The sequence below is a fragment of the Heterodontus francisci genome, chromosome 4 (assembly GCF_036365525.1).
Source record: "Heterodontus francisci isolate sHetFra1 chromosome 4, sHetFra1.hap1, whole genome shotgun sequence".
Taxonomy (NCBI): domain Eukaryota; kingdom Metazoa; phylum Chordata; class Chondrichthyes; order Heterodontiformes; family Heterodontidae; genus Heterodontus; species Heterodontus francisci.
Genome location: NC_090374.1, coordinates 138,209,021 through 138,231,971, shown reverse-complemented (window position 1 = coordinate 138,231,971; position 22,951 = coordinate 138,209,021). Strand labels below are relative to the sequence as shown.

At 42.6% G+C, this 22,951-nt stretch overlaps 1 protein-coding gene across 2 annotated transcripts in view; it reads left to right on the top strand.

Moving 5' to 3' along the window:
• LOC137369267 (zinc finger protein GLIS3-like) overlaps window positions 1–22,951 on the top strand; it is a 927,786-nt gene that overhangs the window by 784,320 nt on the left and 120,515 nt on the right. For both annotated transcript variants that reach the window (XM_068030232.1, XM_068030233.1), the window contains exon 8: window positions 21,725–21,890. In XM_068030232.1, the coding sequence (XP_067886333.1) occupies window positions 21,725–21,890 (166 nt within the window). The remainder of the gene's footprint in view (window positions 1–21,724; window positions 21,891–22,951) is intronic.

Here is a 22,951-nt window from a genome sequence, read left to right as displayed (position 1 = left end):
CTGGGACATTGTCTGTAAGGTATGATTCCTTAAGTTTGACTATGTCAGGCTGTTGCTTGACTAGTCTGTGGGACAGCTCTCCCAACTTTGGCACAAGTCCCCAGATGTTAGTAAGGAGGACTTTGCAGGGTCAACAGGGCTGGGTTTGCCGTTGCCGTTTCCGGTGCCTCAGTTGATGCTGGGTGGTCCGTCTGGTTTCATTCCTTTTTATTGGACTTCGTAGCGGTTAGGTACAACTGAATGGCTTGCTAGGCCATTTCAGAGGGCATGTAAGAGTTAACCACATTGCTGTTGGTCTGGAATCACATGTTGTCCAGACCAGGTAAGGACAGCAGATTTCCTTCCCTAAATGACATTAATGAACCAGATGGGTTTTTACAACAATCGACAATGGTTTCATGGCAATCATTAGACTAGCTTTTAACTCCACAATTATTAATTAAATTCAAATTCTACCTTCTGCTGTGGTGGGATTCGAACCCCTGTCTCCAGATCAATACCCTAGGTCTCTGGGTTCCTAGTCCAGTGATAATACCACTACGCCACCGCCTACCCTGCAATCCCCCACTATCAACATCCAAGGGCTACCATTGACCAGAAACTGAACTGGAGTAGCCATATAAATACCGTGGCTCCAAGAGCAGGTCAGAGGCTAGGAATCCTGTGGCGAGTAACTCACCTCCTGACTCCGCAAAGCCTATCCATCATCTACAAGGCACAAGTCAGGAGTGTGATGAAATACTCTCCACTTGCCTGGATGGGTGCAGCTCCAACAACACTCACGAAGCTCAACACCATCCAGGATAAAGCAGCCCGCTTGATTGGCACCCCATCTACAAACATTCACTCCCTCCACACCGACGCACGGTGGCAGCAGTGTGTACCATCTACAAGATGCACTGCAGCAACGCACCAAGGCTCCTTAGATAGCACTTTCCAGACCCGTGACCTCTACAAACTAGAAGGAAAAGGGCAGCAAATGCATGGGAACACCACCACCTGCAAGTTCCCCTCCAAGTCACACACCATTCTGACTTGGAACTATATCGCCATTCCTTCACTGTCGCTGGGTCAAAATCCTGGAACTTCCTTCCTAACAGCACTGTGGATGTACCTACCTCACATGGACTGCAGTGGTTCAGGAAGGCAGCTCACCACTACCTTCTCAAGGGCAATTTGGGATGGGCAATAAATGCTGGCCTGGCCAGTGACGCCCACATCATATGAATGAACAAAAAATAAATAAGAGTTGGTAGAGTCTCCTTCAAAGATGCAAGTTATTGAGCAATGTTGGCAAGCTGTAGGAGTTGGTCATCTGCCTGTGACATCTGTCAGGCACTGTTGATTTATACAAAAAAAATCAAGAGAAGGAAAGAATAAATATAACTACTTTTCAAAAACCTGAAAAGCACAATGACCCACTTTCAGAAACAACCTATTTTCTTATGCAAAATAGCATTGCTGTAATCTTGGTTTCTATACTCTGGTGATTTTACCCTGTCATAATTTCCACTGCAGTATTTTTTTTCCTCTTAATCCCAAGAATTGAAGCAGTTTAATGCATTTCACCTACCAGTGTACACATTTTCCTTCTGTTTGTTTTTGGTCTCGGTCAAAGCTAACAGCCATGAGGTGGCCTAATTGAAAAAGTACTTTAACATGACCAAGAGCAATTCCAAACATGACTGAATTAAAATCAATTACATAATATGTTGTACATCGCTATGATACTGCTTTCTGTATTTTCACAATAAGCTTATTTTACAAGCTTAATCCACCTTGTCAAGTGGTACGTCAATTTGAGCAGTCAGGTATGCATTACATTCAGATTAAACTGAACAATGCATTATATTAGCATTCCTTCACCTCAACATATTCTAAACAAGGTACCTTGATGGCTTATCATAAATCCAATGATGTTCTCACTGTACCATGTTTTGCTACTTGATACAAAAACACTGCAAAAGGGAATAAATGGATGTGATAAAATAAAAAGATTCTTGCATTTTTTATTCAATTTTAGATTGATTCGTTAAATTAAATTTAAAAATGATTTCAGCCAGCTGTATGTCTCAAGGTATCCCATTATTTCTATGGTAGTGATAATAAATCCACTTAACAGGCCAGACCTATTTAGTGATTAACAACTGCCCTAAATATGTTTTCTTTTTCTGTGCCTATACTTTTGTTCAGAAGTTTATTAAATAAAATGAAGTTTTTTGTTGAAGTAGCTCAACTGAAACAGCAACATATGTAGATTGACAGACTATGGTGGAGATGACCTAACCTCTGAATGCTGAGGCATTAGGAAAATCTATTTCAATTGTGTCAGTACATCTGAGAGAAATATATATGGGGAATGATCATTCAAATGGTAAGATCTGTTAAACTCCCAACTTGTTTGTATACTTCAAAGAAATGGTGTAGTGTGAAGAATTTCCCACGGTTATAAAATATAGCCCAGGTTCCTCAGGTTTAGTTCTGGCCTGAGATCAAATATCTGGTGGACTGGCAATTCACATTCTCCAGGTAAACTGGTAATATTGCATTGCAAGGGGTAGATCTTGACTTTGTACCATAATCTAAAATGGGTGATAGCAAGTCAGTTTTCCATCTCTCCCAATTTTAATTACCACTGAAATCAATTGAAAAATCAGGAGAGATATAAAATGTGCTGTTAACTGTCACCCATTTTATGCTATCACAAAGTAAAGATCTACCATATAGTGTCTTCTAATTACTTCACACAATTTTCCATTACTTATGAAACTGCAGATGCAATATGTTCTTCCATTTATGTATTTTAGCATCTTGTTTTTGAATGTTCATTTATGGTGTGAAGTTTTAGCTGCCAGGAGTTGATATTGAGAAATTGCGCGTGTAATTTAGATGGAATGAAAATTGGACTGGTTCAGTAACAGGCAAGTGATCCGCTCTGCTAGATGACCACCCATGCCGGGAAGAGGCAAATTTACCTCTACACCTCTTGCCTTAATACCCATCTTTCATTCGCATTTTTTAATGGTATTATTACTTGAGTTGGATACTGAATGCAATGTTAGGTTTCACACCATAGAACGGATGTTAAGGCAATAGAAAGGGTACAGCACAGATCGACTAGCATACTGCCTGGAATAAAAAAATGCAAATACAAAAAAAGATTTGAAAAATTGAGGCTGTTTTCATTAGAACTGAAAAAATGGCATTTGATAGACGTTTTTAAAATGATGAAAAGATGGAACAAAATAGATAAAAACAATGGTTCAGAGTTCTAGAATGAGGGGGCATACATAAAAGATTAAATGTTAGAGATTTGGAATAGATATCAAGGGAACTAAATTCTGGAATGCACAACTAGAGTTCGTAATTGAAGCAGAGACCATGTTAAAATGTAAGAATAGGTTAGATAGATGGTTAAAGGAAAAGACAATAAAGTGACATGAGAACAGGGTGAGCACATGGGATTAGGATTATTGCTCATGAGGAGGAGAAACAACAGGAATTGGTGAACTTAACAACAAGTTTCCATGCTGTAATTTCTAAATAATTCTATGTAGTAGGGATAGTACGTATAAGGTTTACGATCTAAGACTTGATCTTCTTGAGGAAAGTGTTTTTTTTTGTTTTGTTTTAAACACAAAGCAGAAGTGTTGAGGATGTGCCCAAACTGGTTAATGGCAGTTTGAGCTTTGAACAGTACCTGTCTTTTTTAGATGTACTTTTCAAAATTGTACTCTATGACTTGGAACATAATGGAGATTTTAGTGAGTTAGAAACGCTTATAGAGTCATAAAGTTATATAGCACAGAAACAGGCCCTTCGGCCCATCGTGTCTGTGCCGGCCATACAGCACCCAACTCTTCTAATCCCATATTCCTGCACCTGGCCCGTAGCTCTGTATGCTATGGCGTTTCAAGTGCTCATCTAAATACTTCTTAAATATTGTGAGGGTTCCTGCCTCCACCACTTCTTCAGGCAGTGTACTCTAGATTCCAACCACCCTCTGGGTGAAAAAATGTTTCCTCAAATCTCCCCTAAAACTCCTGCCCTTACCCTAAATCTACGCCCCCGGTTCTTGACCCCTCCACTAAGGGAAAAAGTTTCCTCCTATCTAACCTATCAATGTCCCTCATAATCTTGTACACCTCAATCATGTCCCCCCTCAGCCTTCTCTGCTCCAAGGAAAACAACCCTAGCCTTTTCATAGCCTTCTCTTCATAGCTGAAATGCTCCAGCCCAGACAACATCCTGGTGAATCTCCTCTGCACCCTCTCCAGTGCAATCACATCCTTCCTATAGTGTGGTGCCCAGAACTGTACACAGTACTCCAGCTGTGGCCTAACTAGCATTTTATATAGCTTCATCATAACATCCCTGCTCTTATATTCTATGCCCCAGCTAATAAAGGCAAGTATCCCATATGCCTTTCTAACCACCTTATCTACCTGTGCTGCTGCCTTCAATGATCTATGGACAAGTACACCAAGGTCCTTCTGACATTCTGTACTTCCTAGGGTCTTACCATCCATTGTATATTCCCTTGCCTTGTTAGTCCTCCCAAAATGCATTACCTCACACTTTTCAGGATTAAATTCCATTTGCCACTGCTCCGCCCATTTTACCAGCCCATCTATATCATCCTGTAATCGAAGGATTTCCCCCTCACTACTTTCAACACCACCAATTTTCGTGTCATCTGCGAACTTACTGATCATACCTCCTATATCTGTCATATGTTTTAATTAATAGAATGGCTTTCTAAATTCATATGTTTAGCATTCGCAGAAGCAATCACTCAGTCAATAAGTGTTTATTTTCTTGGTAATGGAGTTCTAGAGGCAGGTGCTATTGTTTGCCATCAAATTAGCTAATTGTTTGGAGTCAGGGACAAACCTGCTCTTGTCCTGTTACTCTTGACAGGCACCTGATTCAGTCAAACAGACCTGTCTAGTTATCTCCCTTGTGGATAACAAACGAGAGCTATCAAAGGACTGAAAAGAATTCAGCTTTTGTCTAAAATAATATTTTCTATACATTATTAATGCTGTGATGATGAAGGGATTAAAATGGTGAATCCACTTCCTCAAGCCAGCTGGTTTTTCATATGGTAGACTATGCAAGAATGAGCATCAATATCCTGCTGACTTTTTTAAAAAGGAAAATTAATATATTTTAATAACAAGAGCCTGAATTCTCAAATTGGGAATTTGGCTATGTACGGCATTGTAATTGAATTTTTTTGTTACGGCTAAAAGGGATTTAGTCCAAGACAGGAGTCTTTGAAATGCAGACACATAATGGCTAAATCCCTTGTCTCTGCTTTTCTTACTTTAATATTATTGACTAATGGATCCTTGACATTTGCCTTTGGGTTCTTGAATATCTCAGTATTTCACAGTACACCAATCTGTCCTACACATGGTCTTTCTAGTCCCTATCAGGCTCTAAGATCAAATACAGACTTACGCAAAAAACATATATGTTTCTGGGATGGCTAACAGTGAGCTTCAAGAAAGAAATTCGCCTAATTCAATTAAGCATTTCTTAATGAAATCACTAACCACAAAAGCAAAACAAAAGTCGTTTATGAACTTTGCTGAAACACTGCCTTAGACTCACTTCCAGCTATATATTATTTTTTAAAATATACTTCAGTTTATTTAACCCTCCAAGAACAAGACAGATTCCAGGTGCCATCAAAAGGTAGACCTGTTGGAACCAATTTAGGCACTGAAGAGTCTTTGAAGTTAGTTCTTTTAATTGGCTGAAAAGACAGTCTTTAAAGTTATGTTTCAGTCTAAGAAAACCTAGTCCTAGAACTTAGCACAGGCGACAATCCCTGCGCTAGAATGGGTAGGCCTGAGGCACACCTGATACTGAGGCCTTGGATCTCATTTACATGACACTAGCAAGCTGCAGATGCCTGCTGGACATCCCCAAGAAGCTCGCCGGTGAAGAGGATTTCAACTTTAGGCCATTGCATCACCGGCAGCAGACCTGAAGCATGGCCAGAGATGGGCACAAGTGATTGAGAAAGAGATTGTGATTAGGAGAGGAAGTAGGCAATCAGAAGGGAGCCAAGTGGGGGCCAGCAATGGTCAGGCACTGCAGTGGAGCCGTGAGGAGCATTCCTGCACATCTGTCCAGCAGCCTCACTCTTCCCCCTTCAAAGACCTTGGGTTCCCTTCACCACGTCATCCCTCTTCTTGAATTTTGCCATTTAAAAAAATGGAAGCACATGCGTCTGGAGTCATGTGTCAATATTTACAATGTTAACAATAAGTAACAAAGTACACATTAAAAAGTGAAATAAATCCCAGTGAACCACTCAGTGCTCTGACCAAAGCAGTGGCCTCCACTCTTGGCCACTTCTATGTGGCTCTCCCCATGTGGCCACAGATGAGGTGGAGGCAGACCGCTTGTTTGTGTTTGCTTGCGGCTGAAATGCCTGTGGTGATTGTTCTCATCATGGAGGTACCAGTGGGGGCACCTCCAGAGGCTGCTGCACCGGCATCAATGCAGGGGCAGCCTCCATCACAGGGCCCTGCTGAATAGGTGGACCCTCCCCATGAGGGTTAAAACCCTGAGCCATGATGGCGCACATGAGCTGAATGGACTCATCCATTCTCAATGCATGACCGGGCACTGCCTCAGGGAACTCTGCCATATGGATACACAGTTGTTGCTGATGGCCAAAGTAGAGTTGACTTTCTTGTGACTCCCGATGCCCTGCATCTGCACCCAGCTCAGCATGGCTGTGTCCATCCCCAATCCCCCACACTCTGTGCCTTCAGGCTGCAGCTGGTGTGGCTGCTGGAGGTTGCCTACCTAGAGTCCTATCATCAGGGTCTCGTGTTGCACACACCTTGCCAGAGTGAAAAAGGTCAATGAACCTCTTACGGCACTGCACCCACTTCCTCCACACTACACTCCTGCTGCTAATAGTTTTAGCCACCTCCAGCCAGGCCTGCTTTGTATGGAAATAGGACCTCCCTCCTCTCTCTCTCATTGCCTCCAGCAGCACCTCAAAGACTGCATTCGAGTAGGAAGGGGCAGCCCTGCCCAGGATGCCAGGCATCTGCCTCTCCTCCTATTGTAATGGAGCCTGCATGGTTGTTCAAAACAGCTGCCACAGTAATGCTACCATGATGCCTTTAAATCAGGCCTGTACTTCAGATGTTCCGCCTCCATCCTGCACCCACCACCACTAAATGACTGCCAAACCCGCCCTCCAGCCAATTAGCAGCCCACCTCTGCCAAAATTGCAGGCTGTGACTGTCACATCTCAGGCTGAAATGAATCACACTGCAGCAGCATAAGCTTAAGCTTATCTGACCTTACAACAACCCCCAGTTCAGGTGTTTTCCCCAAAGCACAAAGCTATTTTCAGTTTCCCTTCCAAGTACCATATATTCTCTAATACTCAAGCCCACATATACAATCATGACATTGATTACTTCCCCTACTGTTGCGGGGTCGACACCTGGAAATGGTTCCAACGTCAAGTTCCTGACCCCGGAGGCAAAATCCTGCCCCTGTAATTAGATAGCAGGTCAGATTGCATTGATAATGAGTAAAGGCAGGTTAACATTTTGAGTGATTCTCCTGAACCATTGACTGTTTAAGGGTTGTATATGTCTCAAGCCTGCTGAATGCAGCAAAGGCAGTATGAAAAGCAGTAAAAGGTACAAGGGGGGAAATTACACATAGAACAGAGCAGTAGGGTGACCAAAATCTCATAACAAACTGAACCACTGATTTACTGCTGGATTTCCACCTGTTCCGATTTTTGGAGCTCGATTTAGGCACCTGGAGATCTCACCAGAAACAGGCAGGGGAATAATTAAGACATGCAAATCAAGGTCAAATTATGATGTTAGCACCTCGACCTGTTGCTGACTTGCTGTATGAGCATCTCCAAGGAAGAATCAGAGAGTATCTTACATTGAACTGACCACCTTTGGGAAAAATGCCCCTCTCCCTTATGGGGCAGCAATTCTCTTTAAATGGCAGCCGCCCCGTTGGATTTCTTTCCCTCCCAATTGGCAAGCTGCCTATAAGGAGCGTGATTACTGCTAGCAGCACAGCTGTTGCATTCAAATGAGACCTGACCACAGAAATTGGTCAGGCCTCTCAGCAACCTCATCAGGTCAGTAGAGGGTATGACCTATTGCCCCCCAATATATGTGCCACATGAAAATTGGCTGCATTACAGTGGGTCATCTTGCTCAACCCATGAGATGTGACAGACCATCAACAATTTTCACAGAATTTCTTTTTTAATACTTCTACAGCCATCTGAGAATGTGCTGAATTTAAAATTTAAAAAGACTGAAGTCAGACCCAACAGCACCAGCATGAACAAAGATACTGAACAATTGCATTTACATTTCTGTAAATTATTGTAACTGCATGAAGATCAACTTGTACTAGGTGGTAGATAAACTGTTTGTAAACCTTGCACAGGAACTAAGTGGAACCTCTTTATGTCAAACTTTGCTCGGTCAGCAGCCGTACCGGATAGCTTATTAACAGTGCTTTTACTGCAGCAGCAGAACAGGCCAAAATCAAATATCTGAGCAGGTGGGACTAGGGAAACAGAACCTCTTTGTTGTTTCTGTTTCACTTGCTTCACCTGAATCACAATGATCATAACATTTGCCATTTCACTCATAGAGCACCTTTTATTACCGATTAGCAACGATTATGTTCCCTCACTACCTCTGAGATAATACAACAGGCTATACTTTCGAAGTTCGAAAATCCACCCTCTCATATCTCAGGTATGCATATTTTGACAATTTGTATTATCTGTTATTGCCTGTCACATCTAATGAACAACAACTTTCCTACACATCATTATTAACAGCATTCAGGTTGTTTATACCATGTGATTTCCTGCTTCACATTGTTCAGCCCACTTTTTATTACCTTCCAGCAACAATTCTGCAAGAAAACAGCCAATATCTTGAGTGAAATGTCATTGTCTGTTCCATTTTCAAATGGTCATTATCCCATCAGAGCAGGGTGGACTCATCAATATAGTTTATTAGGATTTTAAAAGAAAAATCCAGGCAAGGAAAGACATGATTCTAATGTAAACATTATTAAATCCACTCAGTGCTGAATATTCTTGGAAATCTGTGGCTGTTTAAAGTAGAATTCATTAATATTCTGTTGTGTGTCTTTGCCACAGCAGTAATTAGTAAAACGTGTAAACAGTCACTGAGTATTCACTTTCACTGGAGGCACACTGAACAAATGTACGTATTAAAAATTATTTTTGTTAGCAGGACAGCCTGTTCATGGGAAAAAATGCAAAGGTTTATTTTTATATGTTGCACAGGCACACTGATGCACGCACTTAAAATCTCTTTTACTTTTTGGTTAGCCACTTGTTTAACATGTGGAAACCAATCAACACGCTTGAGTTTCCAGATCAAACTACTAAAGCAACTGTTTGAGGCTGAACCAGACTGTTCACAACCTTGGTGTCATGTTTGACCCAAGATGAGCCTCTGACCACATATCCACGCCATCACTAGGGCCACCTATTCCAGCTTCATAACATCGCCCGACTCCGCCCTGCGTCAGCTCATCTGCTGCTGAAACTCTCATCCAAGCATTTGTTACCTCTAGACTTGATGATGCCAAAGCACTCCTAACCCAACCTACCACCTTCCACCCTCTATGAACTTCAGGTCATCCAAACTCTGCTGCCCGTGTCCTTACTCGCACCGTACCATTCACCCCTCACTCCTGTGTTCGCTGACCTACATTGGTTTCTGGTTAAGCAACGCCTCGATTTTAAAATTCTTATCCTCGTTTTCATATACCTCCATGGCCTCGCCCTTCCCTTTCTCTGTAATCGCCTCCAGCCCTACAACCCTCCAAGATTTCTGTGTTCATCTAATCCTGACCCCCTTGAGCATTCCCAATTTTTTTTCTCCACCCTTGGTGGCCGTACTTTCAGCTGCCAATGCCCTAAGCTCTGGAGTTCCCTTCCAAAACCACTCTTTCTCTCTACCTCACTTTCCTTCTTTAAGGTGCTGATTAAAGCCTATCTCTTTGGCCAAGGTTTTGATCATCTGCCCTAATATCACATTATGTGATAAATCTTGCATTATACTATGCTCGTGAAGTGCCTTGGGAAGTTTTATTGTGTTAAAGGCACTATATAAATACAAGTTGTTGTTGTTGAGAAAGCTACAGTTTCTGTGGCTGTGTACAGAACGTACACAGTCTCTGTAGAGCCATATAAAACCTAATTAAATTCAGACGTTTTATGCAATGTTTGACAAGAGCCAAGGTTAGGAATCGTTTGTGCAGGAAGGTCGAGTTGATGCAGAAGATCAGCCATGATCTTAATGCCAAAGGGATCAAGGGATTTGGGGAGAAAGCGGGAACAGGGTACTGAATTAGACGATCAGCCATGATCTTTTTTGAATGACAGAGCAGGCCCGAAGGGCCAAATGGCCTACTCCTGCTCCTATTTTCTATGTTTCTACGTTTATCTTGTTGAATGGCAGAGCCGGCTCAAAGGGCCTACAACAGCTCCTATTCCTTATGTTCTTAACATACAGGTGTACTGTTAGAGTTCAACAAACTAAAAAGGTGCAACTTACCAGCAGACAGTACTGGTAAATTTCTTGCAGCTTGTTTAGTAAGCACCACCCTATCCATTACTGGCTTGCAAGGTTACCTGGAGACACATGAGCAGAATCCCAGCTCCAAAGGGCTGGTCTACCCCTCGAAAGGCCATTAATAAGCCAGCTGGCTTGTCAATCATCTGTTGCCCTTGACCTGCCTGAATCAGATATTAGATTACCGAGCCTGCCATGGAGGATTGACTTGGTTCCAATTTTCCATCCCAGTCATGTCATTTTGGAACCACCTTTTCCCTGTAGATGAGCCCACTTGGCTCTTTCCGATCATCTCTGAGGAAGATAATTATTACTTGGTCGTTGGACAACTGATAATCTAGATTTGAACTCTTGATAGATGCCAGCAAGTATCTCACCAGTGGGGTAACAGGGGATAAAGCTGACAGATATGTGATTCCAAATGGTACCAAAGAGCAGAATCAATGGTATCAAATACAGCAGAAACGACAGGAATTGTCCTTCTATGAACAAAACCAGCGGAAGCAGCATGCAATAGATAGCACTAAGCGATCCCACAACAACATGCCAAACAGTGGAAGCAGCATGCGATAGACAGGGCTAAGCGATCGCACAACCAACAGATCAGATCTAAACTCTGCAGTCCTGCCACATCCACTCGTGAATGGTGGTAGACAATTAAACAACTAATAGGAGAAGGAGGCTCCACAAATATCCCCATCCTCAACGATGGGGAAGCCCAGCACATCAGTGCAAAAGACAAGGCTGAATCATTTGCATCCATTGTCAGCCAGAAGTGCTGAGTAGATGATCCATCTCAACCTCCTCCTGAAGTCCCCAGCATCACAGATGCCAGTCTTCAGCCAATTCAATTCATTCCACGTGATATCAAGACATGGCTGAAGGCACTGGATACTGCAAAGTCTATGGGGCCTGACAACATTCCGGCAGTAGTACTGAAGACTTGTGTTCCAGAACTAGCCATGCCCATGGCCAAGCTGTTCCAGCATAGCTACAACACTGGCATCTACCCAGCAATGTGAAAAATTGCCCAAGTATGTCCAGTACACAAAACGCAGGACAAATCCAACCCAGACAATTACTTCCCTATCAGTCTACTCTCGTCCATCAGCAAAGTGATGGAAGGGGTCATCGACAGTGCTGTCAAGCGGCACTTGCTCAGTAATCGCCTGCTCACTGACGCTCAGTTTGGGTTCCACCACGGCCACTCAGCTCCTGACCTCATTACAGCCTTGGTCCAAACATGGACAAAAGAGCTGAATTCCAGAGGTGAGGTGAGAGTGACTTCCCTTGACATTAAGGCAGCATTTGACTGAGTATGGTATCAAGGAGCCCTAGCAAAACTGGAGTCATGGGAATCAAGGGGAAATCTCTCCACTGGTTGGAGTCATACCTAGCACAAAAGAAGATAGTTGTGGATATTGGAGGTCAAATATCTCAGTCCAGGACACCAGTGCAGGAGTTCCTCGGGGTAGTGTCCTAAGCCCAACCATCTTCAGCTGCTTCATCAATGATCTTCCCTCCATCATAAGGTCAGAAGTGGGGCTGTTCACTGATGATTGCACAATGTTCAGCATCATTCATGACTCCTCAGATACTGAAGCAGCCTGTATCCAAATACAGCAAGACCTGGACAACATCCAGGCTTGGGCTGATAAGTGGCAAGTAACATTCGCACCACCCAAGTGCCAGACAATGATCACCTCTAACAAGAGAGAATCTAACCATCTCCCCTTGATGTTCAATGGTATTACCATCACTGAATACCCCACTATCAACATAATGGGGGTTACAATTGACCAGAATCTGAACTGGACCAGCCACATAAATACTGTGGCTACAAGACCAGGTTAGAGGCTGAGAATTCTGCGTTGAGTAACTCACTTTCTGACTCCCCAATGTCTGTCCACCATCTATAAGACACAAGTCAGGAGTGTGATGAAATACTCTCCACTTGCCCGGATAGATACAGCTCCAACAACACTCAAGAAACTCAACACCATCCAGGACAAAGTAGCCCGCTTGATTGGCACCCCATCCACCACCTTCAACATTCACTCCCTTCACCACTGATGCACAGTGGCAGCAGTGTGTACCATCTACAAGATGCACCATAGCAACGCATCAAGGCTCCTTCGACAGCACCTTCCAAACCTGCGACCTCTACCACCTAGACGGACAGGGGCAGGAGATGCATGGGAACACCACCACCTGCAGGTACCCCTCCAAGTCACACACCATCCTGACTTGGAAATATATCACCGTTCTTTCACTGTCGCTGGGTCAAAATCCTGGAACTCCCTTCCTAACAACTCTGTGGGTGTACATACGTCCCAAGGACTGCATCGATTCAAGAAGGCAGCTCACCACCACCTTCTGAAGGGCAATTAGGAATGGGCAATAAATGCTGACCTAGTCAGCGATGCCCAAATCCCTTGAACAAATAACAAAAAAGACCTGTGATCAAAGATGACTTACTGGCACAAAACCACAGAGTGGAGAAACAATGTTTTAATTATGTACACTTTGTTGAGTGCCAGTTCTTATCCTTATGCCTATGGGACACAAGTAAACCGAGAGCAGGGCAAATAAGAAGGAAGTGTCTCCTTGGGTTATTGTTACATGCCTTCTTGCAGCCGACTGCAGAGTGGAATTGTTGAAGTCTAGGAGTAGAACGTCCAACTCTTGGTGTCAGCAGATGCAGAGCCTGTTGGGACCTGAACAGGAAGAAACATGAGGAAATGTGGTTTAAAAAAAGGCCACTAGCATCATCTATTTAAAAATACACTCCTCCATAGAAGCTCATACACAAAATTGAAATAGTTGACTTACAAAAGATCTATGTAATAAAATGAATTCTTATGACCACAATTGAATACTGAAGTAATGACAAATGATGCTGAAGTGGTCAACAATTGACTCTGTAAATATGTCTGTTTAGTAAATCCTCAAAAAAACTAAGCAGAAAACAATAAAAAGTATTAAAAAGTATTTTAAATAATAATATATACTTCACTAGTATTGCCTAGAAGTTGACCTTAACGCAAAGCTCTTTTACCTTAATATCAATATTAATGTATTTTCTTTCTTTAGAAATAATAGTCTTATATCAAAACTCTGTAAAGGAGAATAGAGTCTCCAACCAGATCTTATAATCTTAAGTTCTAATTAATACCACAGGTACCAGATCCAGATTAATCTCGAAATCTCCCAGTCTCACAAGCAATGAAAATTGCTGATATGTTCTCTTGCCGTGCCCAATCAATTGTTCCACCTGTCAATTATTTTAAGTGTCTTAAAACTAACTTAAAAGCAAAGCAGCAGCAAAAAAACGCATGACTTACTTCTCTAAAGTATCCAGACAATGAACATAAACTCCATAGGCAGCACCTAATGTAAGTATATTGCAGCAGGCTTGTTGTTACTGTTCTGCGTACAAGTGCATTTTGTTGCCTATAAATCATTTTACCTTTCATTGTCAATGATGGGCCCAGAAACATTGCTGTGACCCAAAGAATTTTGAAATTATGTTTCTTGTGTAAATGATTTATTCAATGTAAGCATTATTGTACAGTATCTGTATTAATTGTGTCCACTGAGTTACAAGAAAACTATGAGGCTCCATGGCATAAAATTTTAAAAAAGACTGTTTTCAGAAAGTATTCCAAATGATTTTTTTTTTTTACATTACGTTTTTCCAGAAAAAGAAATGATGTGTTAAAATTTAGTGACCTCATGTAATAACATTGAGAATTAGTGTCGGTTTTTAGTTCTGCCATCATACTAAATAGTAATTATGAATGGTCTTGAAAAATATAATATCCTTTTGTACCTCTTTTTTGAGAAGTCAATATATCTTTCTCTAGATACAATGTAGTTGTTACTTTAGTAAACATGCATTTCCAAAAAGAGAATAGTGCATAAATTCACTGGTACCCAAACCGGGTGCTATTCCGGCAGTGTGCAGAGATGGCTAGTTGGAAGAGACAGGCCCAAGGGCTGTCCTTCATTTAGGACTCACCAATCAGGCACCCGATGCAGATCACATGTCGAGCCTTTACCAATTTCTCCCTCCGCCATGGTCCACAGGTTAGTCTGGAGCATGGAGGTGATTAGGTGGAGGGTGAAAGCAGCCCAAACAGCAATAGCCTCAATTGTTTTGTGAAGCCAAACTCAGCACTGTTGCTTCTTCCAATTCTGCAAGAAGCTACACTCCTGTAAGTTTAGGGTCTTTTTTTAGGCAGCCTTTAGTCGTCCCTTTAAGGACTGCTGTTTGGCTGGTCATGACTAAGAAGTACTAGTTGGAGTTAGCACAATGCAAGCTCTGACTAGGGGAAACAAATTTAGCCTTCCAATGGGTGCAGGATGCCTGCATTCATTTCAGGCAGTTACCAGGGCTGCCTATAAAGGAAGTGTCTCAACCAATTTATCAGTGGCTCAAATGTTGTGCAGGTTGGGCGCATGCCTCCGTCCTGCTATATTAGGTAATATTGCACTGGTTTTATGTCCATAAAACAGTGTTATGACCAGGTGAGAAGGGTCTGGGGGTTCCCTCTCAACCTTTGCCTGGCTTAACCGTAACAGGGTTTAATTTTAGAAACACCGTGTTTTTAGCTCCCCCTTAGTGAATCCTTGTTCACTGCTCCAATTGTAAGGCAAAGAAATCAGACAGATTTCCTTAGATTTAAACAAGAAAGGTGGAAGTTTATGAATCTTAAACTCTAATCCAGTTAACGACTACGAATATTTGACGCGACCACGCTAGCATGCATACGTGATAAACACACACGCAGGTAGAGACACAAAAGTAGAAAGAATAAAGGGGAAAGGTTTGAGGCAATAGCTGGGTGTATTTACAGTCCTTTGAGTTCAATGTGGAGTCTTTGGTTGCTGGTAAGTCCTGCTATTCATTGTTTTGATGTCGGAGTCTTTTCTCTCTTGAGATGTATGTGTTTTCCGTGGGTCCGGTGGCTTGGGAGAAAGCAAGAGAGACACAGCCAGGAGAGAGGCTTGCTTGTTCCAGCTTCAGTTGCAAAACTGCCTTCTGTTCCTTTCTGTGTGGCACAATTCAAAAATCCCCAGGTTGCCCAGCAGGTTAGTCATGTGACTAGCTTCTTATTTGGAACAGTCTGTCCTGTGAGGTTTGTGGATTGTATTATTTTAGCAGGCCCTGGAATGCACTTCCTTACATCTTCAATGTCTGGTGATCAAAATCCATTTGGGTTAATTGGATCAGGGAATAGTTCTTTGTCTCCACAAGCAGCATCTCTTAGTATGCAAATGTCCTTGCAGCCCAGTGTCTGGGGATCTTCAAAAAGTTCATTTCTTCACTCCAGCAACAGTTTAAAATCAATGTTCATATGACAAAATTAATATGCCTCATTCTTGGCAGGTGGGGTCTGCATGACAACAGACACAAAAATATTGAATTTATGCCCCAATATTTTAACATGATTTCAGACATTTTGTTTTGTAATTTTGAACTGAAATCTTGCATGTTTTTCATTTTACTGTCGTGAATTTACATTCTAGTCTATATGTATTTATATATTATAATCTGAACACATTTATACAATAATCTACACACATTGGAATCCATGTACATTCCAACAATACAATCTGCATACATATTGTACCCTAATTGCAATTATACTGCAATCTACACACCTTGTGATCTACATAGTTTATATGTTTATCTGCACATATATTGGAACCCACATACATTTATTCATTGTCATCAACATACATTTTTACTGGAACATTGAGTTTTTTAGATTCCTTCATGGGATTATGGGCATTGTTGGCAAGGCGAGCATTTATTGCCCATCCTTAATTTTTTTATTCATTCATGGGATGTGGCGTCGCTGGCTAGGTCGGCATTTATTACCCATCCCTAACTAACCTCGAGGAGGTGGTGGTGAGCTGCATTCTTGAACCGCTGCAGTCCAAGTAAGGTAGGTACACCCACAGTGCTGTTAGGAAGGGAGTTCCAGGACTTTGACCCAGTGACAGTGAAGGAACAGCGATAGAGTTCCAAGTCAGGATGGTGTGTGACTTGGAGGGGAAGTTGCAGGTGATGGTGTTCCCATGCATTTGCTGCCCTTGTCCTTCTAGTTGGTAGAGGTCGCGGGTTTGGAAGGTGCTGTTGCGTGAGCATTGGTGCGTTGCTGCAGTGCATCTTTTAGATGGTACACACTGCTGCCACTATGCATCGGTGGTGGAGGGAGTGAATGTTTGTAGATGGGGTGCTAATCAAGCGGGCTGCTTTATCATGGGATGGTGTCGAGCTTCTTGAGTGTTGTTGGAGCTGCACCCATCCAGGCAAGTGGAGAGTATTCCATCACACTCCTGACTTGTGCCTTGTAGATGGTGGGCAGGCTTTGGGGAGTCAGGAGGTGAGTTACCTGCCGCAGGATTCCTAGCCTCTGACCTGCTCTTGTCGCCATGGTATTTATATGGCTACTCCAGTTCAGTTTCTGGTCAATGGTAACCCCCAGGATCTTGATAGTGGGGGATTCGGTGATTGTAATGCCATTGAATGTCAAGGGGAGATGGTTAGATTCTCTCTTGTTGGAGATGGTCATTGCCATTGAGAAGGTGGTGCGGAGCTGCCTTCTTGAACTGCTACAGTTCTTGGGGCGTAGGTATATCTACAGTGCTGTTTGGAAGAGAGTTCCAGGATTTTGACCCAGCAACAGTGAAGGAACAGTGATATAGTTCCAAGTCAGGATGGTGTGTGACTTGGAGGGGAACTTGCAAGTGGTGGTGTTTCCATGCATCTGGTGCCCTTGTCCTTCTCGGTGGGAGAGGTTTGGAAGGTACTGTTGCAGAAGCCTTGGTGAGTTGCTGCAGTGCATCTTGAAGATGGTACATACCGCTGCCACTGTGCCCCTGTAATGGAGGGAGTGAATCTTGAAGCTGGTGGATGGGGTGCCAATCAAGCAGGCTGCTTTGTCCTGGACAGTGTTGAGCTTCTTGAATGTTGTTGGAGCTGCATTCATCCAGACAAGTGGACAGTATTCCATCACAGTACTGACTTGTGCCTTGTAGATGGTGGATAGACTTTGAGGAGTCCCGAGGTGAGTTACTTGCCTCAGAATTCCCAGCTTCTGACCTGTTCTTGTAGCCATGGTATTCATATGGCTCGTCCAGTTAAGTTTCCATTAAATGGTAACCCCCCAGGATGTTACTGATTGGGGATTCAGCAATGGTAATGCTGTTGAATGTCAATGGGAGATGGTTTGATTCTCTCCTGTTGGAGATGGTTAACGCCTGGTACTTGCGTGGTGCGAATGTTACTTGTCACTTCTCAGCTGAAGTCTGAATGTTGTTCAGTTCTTGCTGCATGTGGACATGGACTGTTTGGACTGCTTCACTATCTGAGGAGTTGTGAATGGTGTTGAACATTGTGCAATAATCAGTGAACGTCCCCACTTCTGACCTTATGATGGAGGGAAAGTTTTTGAGGAAACCACTGAAGATGTTTGGACATCAGACATTACCCTGAGGAACTCCCACAACGATGTCCTGGGATTGAGATGATTGGCCTTCAACAACCGTGACCATCTTCCTTTATGCTAGGTATGACTCCAACCAGTTTTTTCCCCTGATTCCCATTGACTTTAATTTTGCTGGGGCTCCTTGATGCAATACTTGGTCAAATGCTGTCTTGATGTCAAGGGCAGTCACTCACACTCACCTCTGGAATTCAGCTCTTTTGTCCATGTTTGGACCAAGACTGTAAAGAGGTCAGGAGCTGAGTGGCCTGGCAGAACCCACATTGAGCATCAGTGAGCAGGGTATTGCTGAGTAAGTGTCACTTGATAGCACTGTCAATGACCACTTCCATCACTTTGCTTATTGAGAGCGGACTGATGATGGGGTGGGAGTGGGGGCGGGATAATTGTCCGGATTAGAATTGTCCTGTTTTTGTGGACAGGACATACATGGGCAATTTTCCGCATTGTCAGGTAGATGCCAGTGTTGTAGCTGTACTAGTCCAGCTTGGCTAAGGGCACAGCTAGTTCTGGAGCACAAGTATTCAGCACAACAGCTGGGATACTCTCAGGACCCATAGCCTTTGCTGTATCCAATACTTTCAGCCATTTCTTGGTATCATGTGGAGTGAATTGAATTGGCTGAAGACTGGCATCTGTGATGCTGGGGACCTCAGGAAAATGGATCATCAACTCAGAACTTCTGGCTGAAGGTGGTTGCAAATGCTCAGCCTTGTCTTTTGCACTGACTTGCTGGCACCCTCATCATTGACAATGTGGATGTTTGTGGAGCCTTAGTTGTTTGAAAGGTGCTGTCGAAGGAGCCTTGGTGAGTTGCTGCAATGCATACTGTATATGGAACACACTGCTGACCTTACTAAACAATGAGTTGTTTAATTGTCCACCACCATTCATGACTGGATATGGCAGGACTGCAGAGATTAGATCTGATCCATTGGTTTTGGGATTGCTAAATTTTGTCTATAGCATGCTGCTTCCACTGTTTAGCATGCATGTAGTCCTGTGTTGTAGTTTCACCAGGTTGCCATCTCATTCTTAGGAATGCCTGGTGCTGCTTCTGGCATGCTCTCCTATATTCCTCATTGAACCAGGGTTGGTGCCCTGGCTTGATGGGAATGTTAGAGTGAGGGATATGCTAAGCCATGATGTTACAGATTGTGGAAACGGTAGCATGCCAGTAATCCAGAGGCCCAGACTAATGCTCGAGGCATGAGTTCAAATCCTACATTGGCAGCTGGAGGAATTTAAATTCAATTAATTAATAAATCTGGAATAAAAAGCTGATGTCAGTAATGACGATCATGAAACTACCAGACTCTCTTTAAAACCCATCTAGTTCACTAATGAAGGAAATCTGTTGTCCTTATCAAGTCTGGCCTACATATGACTCTGAATCCACAGCAATGTGGTTGGCTCTTAATTGCCCTCTGAAATGGCCTGGCAAGGCATTCAGTTGTATCAAACCACTGCAGAAACGTTGAATAAGAATAAAACCAAACTGATCACCTGGCATCGACCTAAGCACTGGAAATGACAAAGGCACACCCAGCCCAGTCAACCCTGCAAAGTCCTCCCTACTATCCTCTGGGGACTTATGCCAAAATTGGGAGAGCTGTCCCACAGACCAGTCAAGCAAAGGCCTGACATAGTTATACTCAGCGAATCATACCTTACAGTCAGTGTTCCAGACTCCTCCATCACCATCCCTGGGTATGTCCTGTCCCGAGATGATGGCACAGTGGTATACAGTTGGGCTGGAGTGGCCCTGGGCAGTCCTCAACATTGACTCTGGATCCCATGGAAATCACATGGTATGAGGTAAAACATGGGCAAAAACTTCCTGCTGATTACCACCTACTGTCCTCCTTCAACTGATGAATCAGTATTCCTCCATGTTGAACATTACTTGGAAGAATCACTGAGGGTGGCAAGGGCACAGAATGTATTCTGGGTGGGGGACTTCGATGTCCACCACCAAGAGTGGCACAGTAGCACCACTACTGACCGAGCTGGCCGAGTCCTGAAAGACCTGTCCGCCAAACTGAGCCTGCAGCAGATAGCGAGAGAAGCAACAAGAGGGAAAATCCTACTCAATCTTTTCCTCACCATTCTACCTATTGCAGATGCATCTGCCCACGAAAGTATTGGTAGGAGTGACCAATGCACAGTCCTTTTGGAGACAAAGTCCTGTCTACACACTGAGAATCTCTTCCATCATATTGTGTGGCACTATCACTGTGCTCAATGGGATAGATTCAGAATAGATCTAGCAGATCAAAATTGGGCATCCTTGATGTGCTGTAGGCCATCAGCAGCAGCAGCAGAATTGTATTATAATCTTTTTAGATTTGTACTGTAATTTGTGCACATTGTAATTTTTTTATTTTATTCTTTCATCGGAGGTGAGTATCACTGGCAAGGTCAGCATTTGTTGCCCATTCCTCATTGCCTTTGAGAAGGTGCTGGTGAGCTGTGTTCTTGAATGCTGCAGTCCATTTGGTGCAAGTACACCCACAGTGCTGTTGGGAAGAATTCAAAGTTTTTGACCCAGCGACAGTGAAAGAACTGTGATATAGTTCCAAGTCAGGATGATCTGCGGCTTGGAGGGGAACTTGAAGGTGGTGGTGTTCCCATGCGTTTGCTGCCTTCGTCCGTCTAGGTGGTAGAGGTTGCGGGTTTGAAAGGTGCTGTCAAAGGAGCCTTGGTGAGTTGCTGCAGTGCATACTGTATATAGTACACACTGCTGCCACTGTGCACCGATGGCACAGTGATAATGTTACTGGACCAGAGGCCCTGACTAATGCTCTGGACAGCTGGTGGAATTTAAATTCAATTAATTATTAAATATGAAATTAAAAGCTAGTCTCAGTAATGGTGACTATGAAACTACCGAATTGTCGTAAAAACCTATCTGCTTCGCTAATGACCTTCAGGGAAGAAAATCTGCCGTCCTTCCCCAGGCTGGCCTACATATGACTCCAGAACCACAGCAATGTGGTTAACTCTTAACTGCCCTCTGAAATAGCCTAGTATGCCGCTCCGTTGTATCAAACTGCTACAATATACATAGTTTTATACTGTAATTTACAGTTTTTTTTGTACCTAATTGCTCTGCTTTTAAAGTGTTGAATTTTGTGAATCTTAAACATTTTTCCTCACCGAAAAGGACGGGTCTGTTTTGAATCCTAAAAGTCTGGATAATTTACAGACACTTAACATTTTCAGAATGGGCAATACAGTAGGAACTCAAAACCTTCTCAGGTTATTTCAAACATGGATAATTGAAAATCCTTCAACTCACTTGTAGGAACCAATGAAGTTAGCTATACTGTGCTCTTCCAAAATTTGCTGACAATTCTATATTCAAATTCAGATTTTTTTTAAAGGAACATTTATTCAATTATTTTTTCAATTGCTCAAAGTTGAACCTGATAATTTTTCATACCAAGACAACATTTGTTATTCCCAGGACAGGAGATCTATTATTTTATTTCACAGTGACTGTATTGTGACCGAGAGCAATTCTGTCTGTATTAAGTAATGCTACATTTTTATGTCTTTCAGGAATGTTTTCCAGCACACATTCAAGCCGATGTGGAACAGCAACGGGCATCATTCCTGCCTCCCATCCTCCAAACCATCCGTCTCCTGTGCACAATATGCAAGGCAGCCCCCACAACCCACAGACACAGCTACCCCCACTCCCTGTGGTAGAAGAGGGCAATGAGAGGTAGGTGAATGTTAGTCAGATTAAAATATTATTTGATATTTTTCATTTCATCAATACCTGGTTTACATCTAATATTAATAGTCAATTGCTAAATAAATTTTTCTATAAAGTTTATGTACTTCATTAAATGAAAATGAGATGCTAGATAGCTCGGCCATTTGAACACTGGTCCTGGGTTCAAATACTGACAGTGTTCACTCAGCCTATCATCTGCCTAAGGTAGATAAAACAAATATAATATCTTAGGATAGTGAGATAAAAACAGGAATTCATGTGACACTATTTGTAGCATTTGTCTTTGGACAATTCTAGATAGTAAGTAATGGAATGGGGCCCCACACTGCTCCACATTTACAGTTTTAAGATTGACTTCCATGGGCTCTTTCTCTTTCTTCCTCCCTCTTCCTTTAACAAACTGAAATGTAAGAAAGTGAGTTGACTAAGTATTACAGGTGAGTGCATTTCCAACAGATATTGAATAACTTATTTTGCAGTCGCCCAAGTATTCTTGTTCTGACTAAATAAACATTGTGAGCTTAATAGTAAAATCCAAACATATAAAGAATTGGATTAATAAAGAAAATGATATTGTATTACAGTCATGTACGCACTGTCTGTGGAATACCGCATCACTATAACCCTGAAAATGTGAGGCACTGATCCTAGAATAAACTCTTACTCAACTGGAGTACAAACTGAAGAATCAAGCATGGAGGACAGCATGTCTGACTTGCACTGTTTTCAATTTTCAGGCCATTAAATAAAAGTTGTGAGACAATTCAGGCTTACAGAACAGTACCATTTCCATAAAAGCAAAACACTGTGTACGCTGGAAATCTGAAATAAAAACAGAAAGTGCTGGCAATACTCAGCAGGTCTGCAGCATCTGTGGAGACAGAAACATTAACTCTGTTTCTGTCTCCACAGATGCTGCCAGACCTGTTGAGTATCTCCCGCACTTTCTGTTTTTAGTACGGTTTCCATCAGCAGACCTGCGTCTTCTATAAAACAAAACATATATATTTTGTGTGTAGAGGAATGAGAGATTATTCCACAGAATT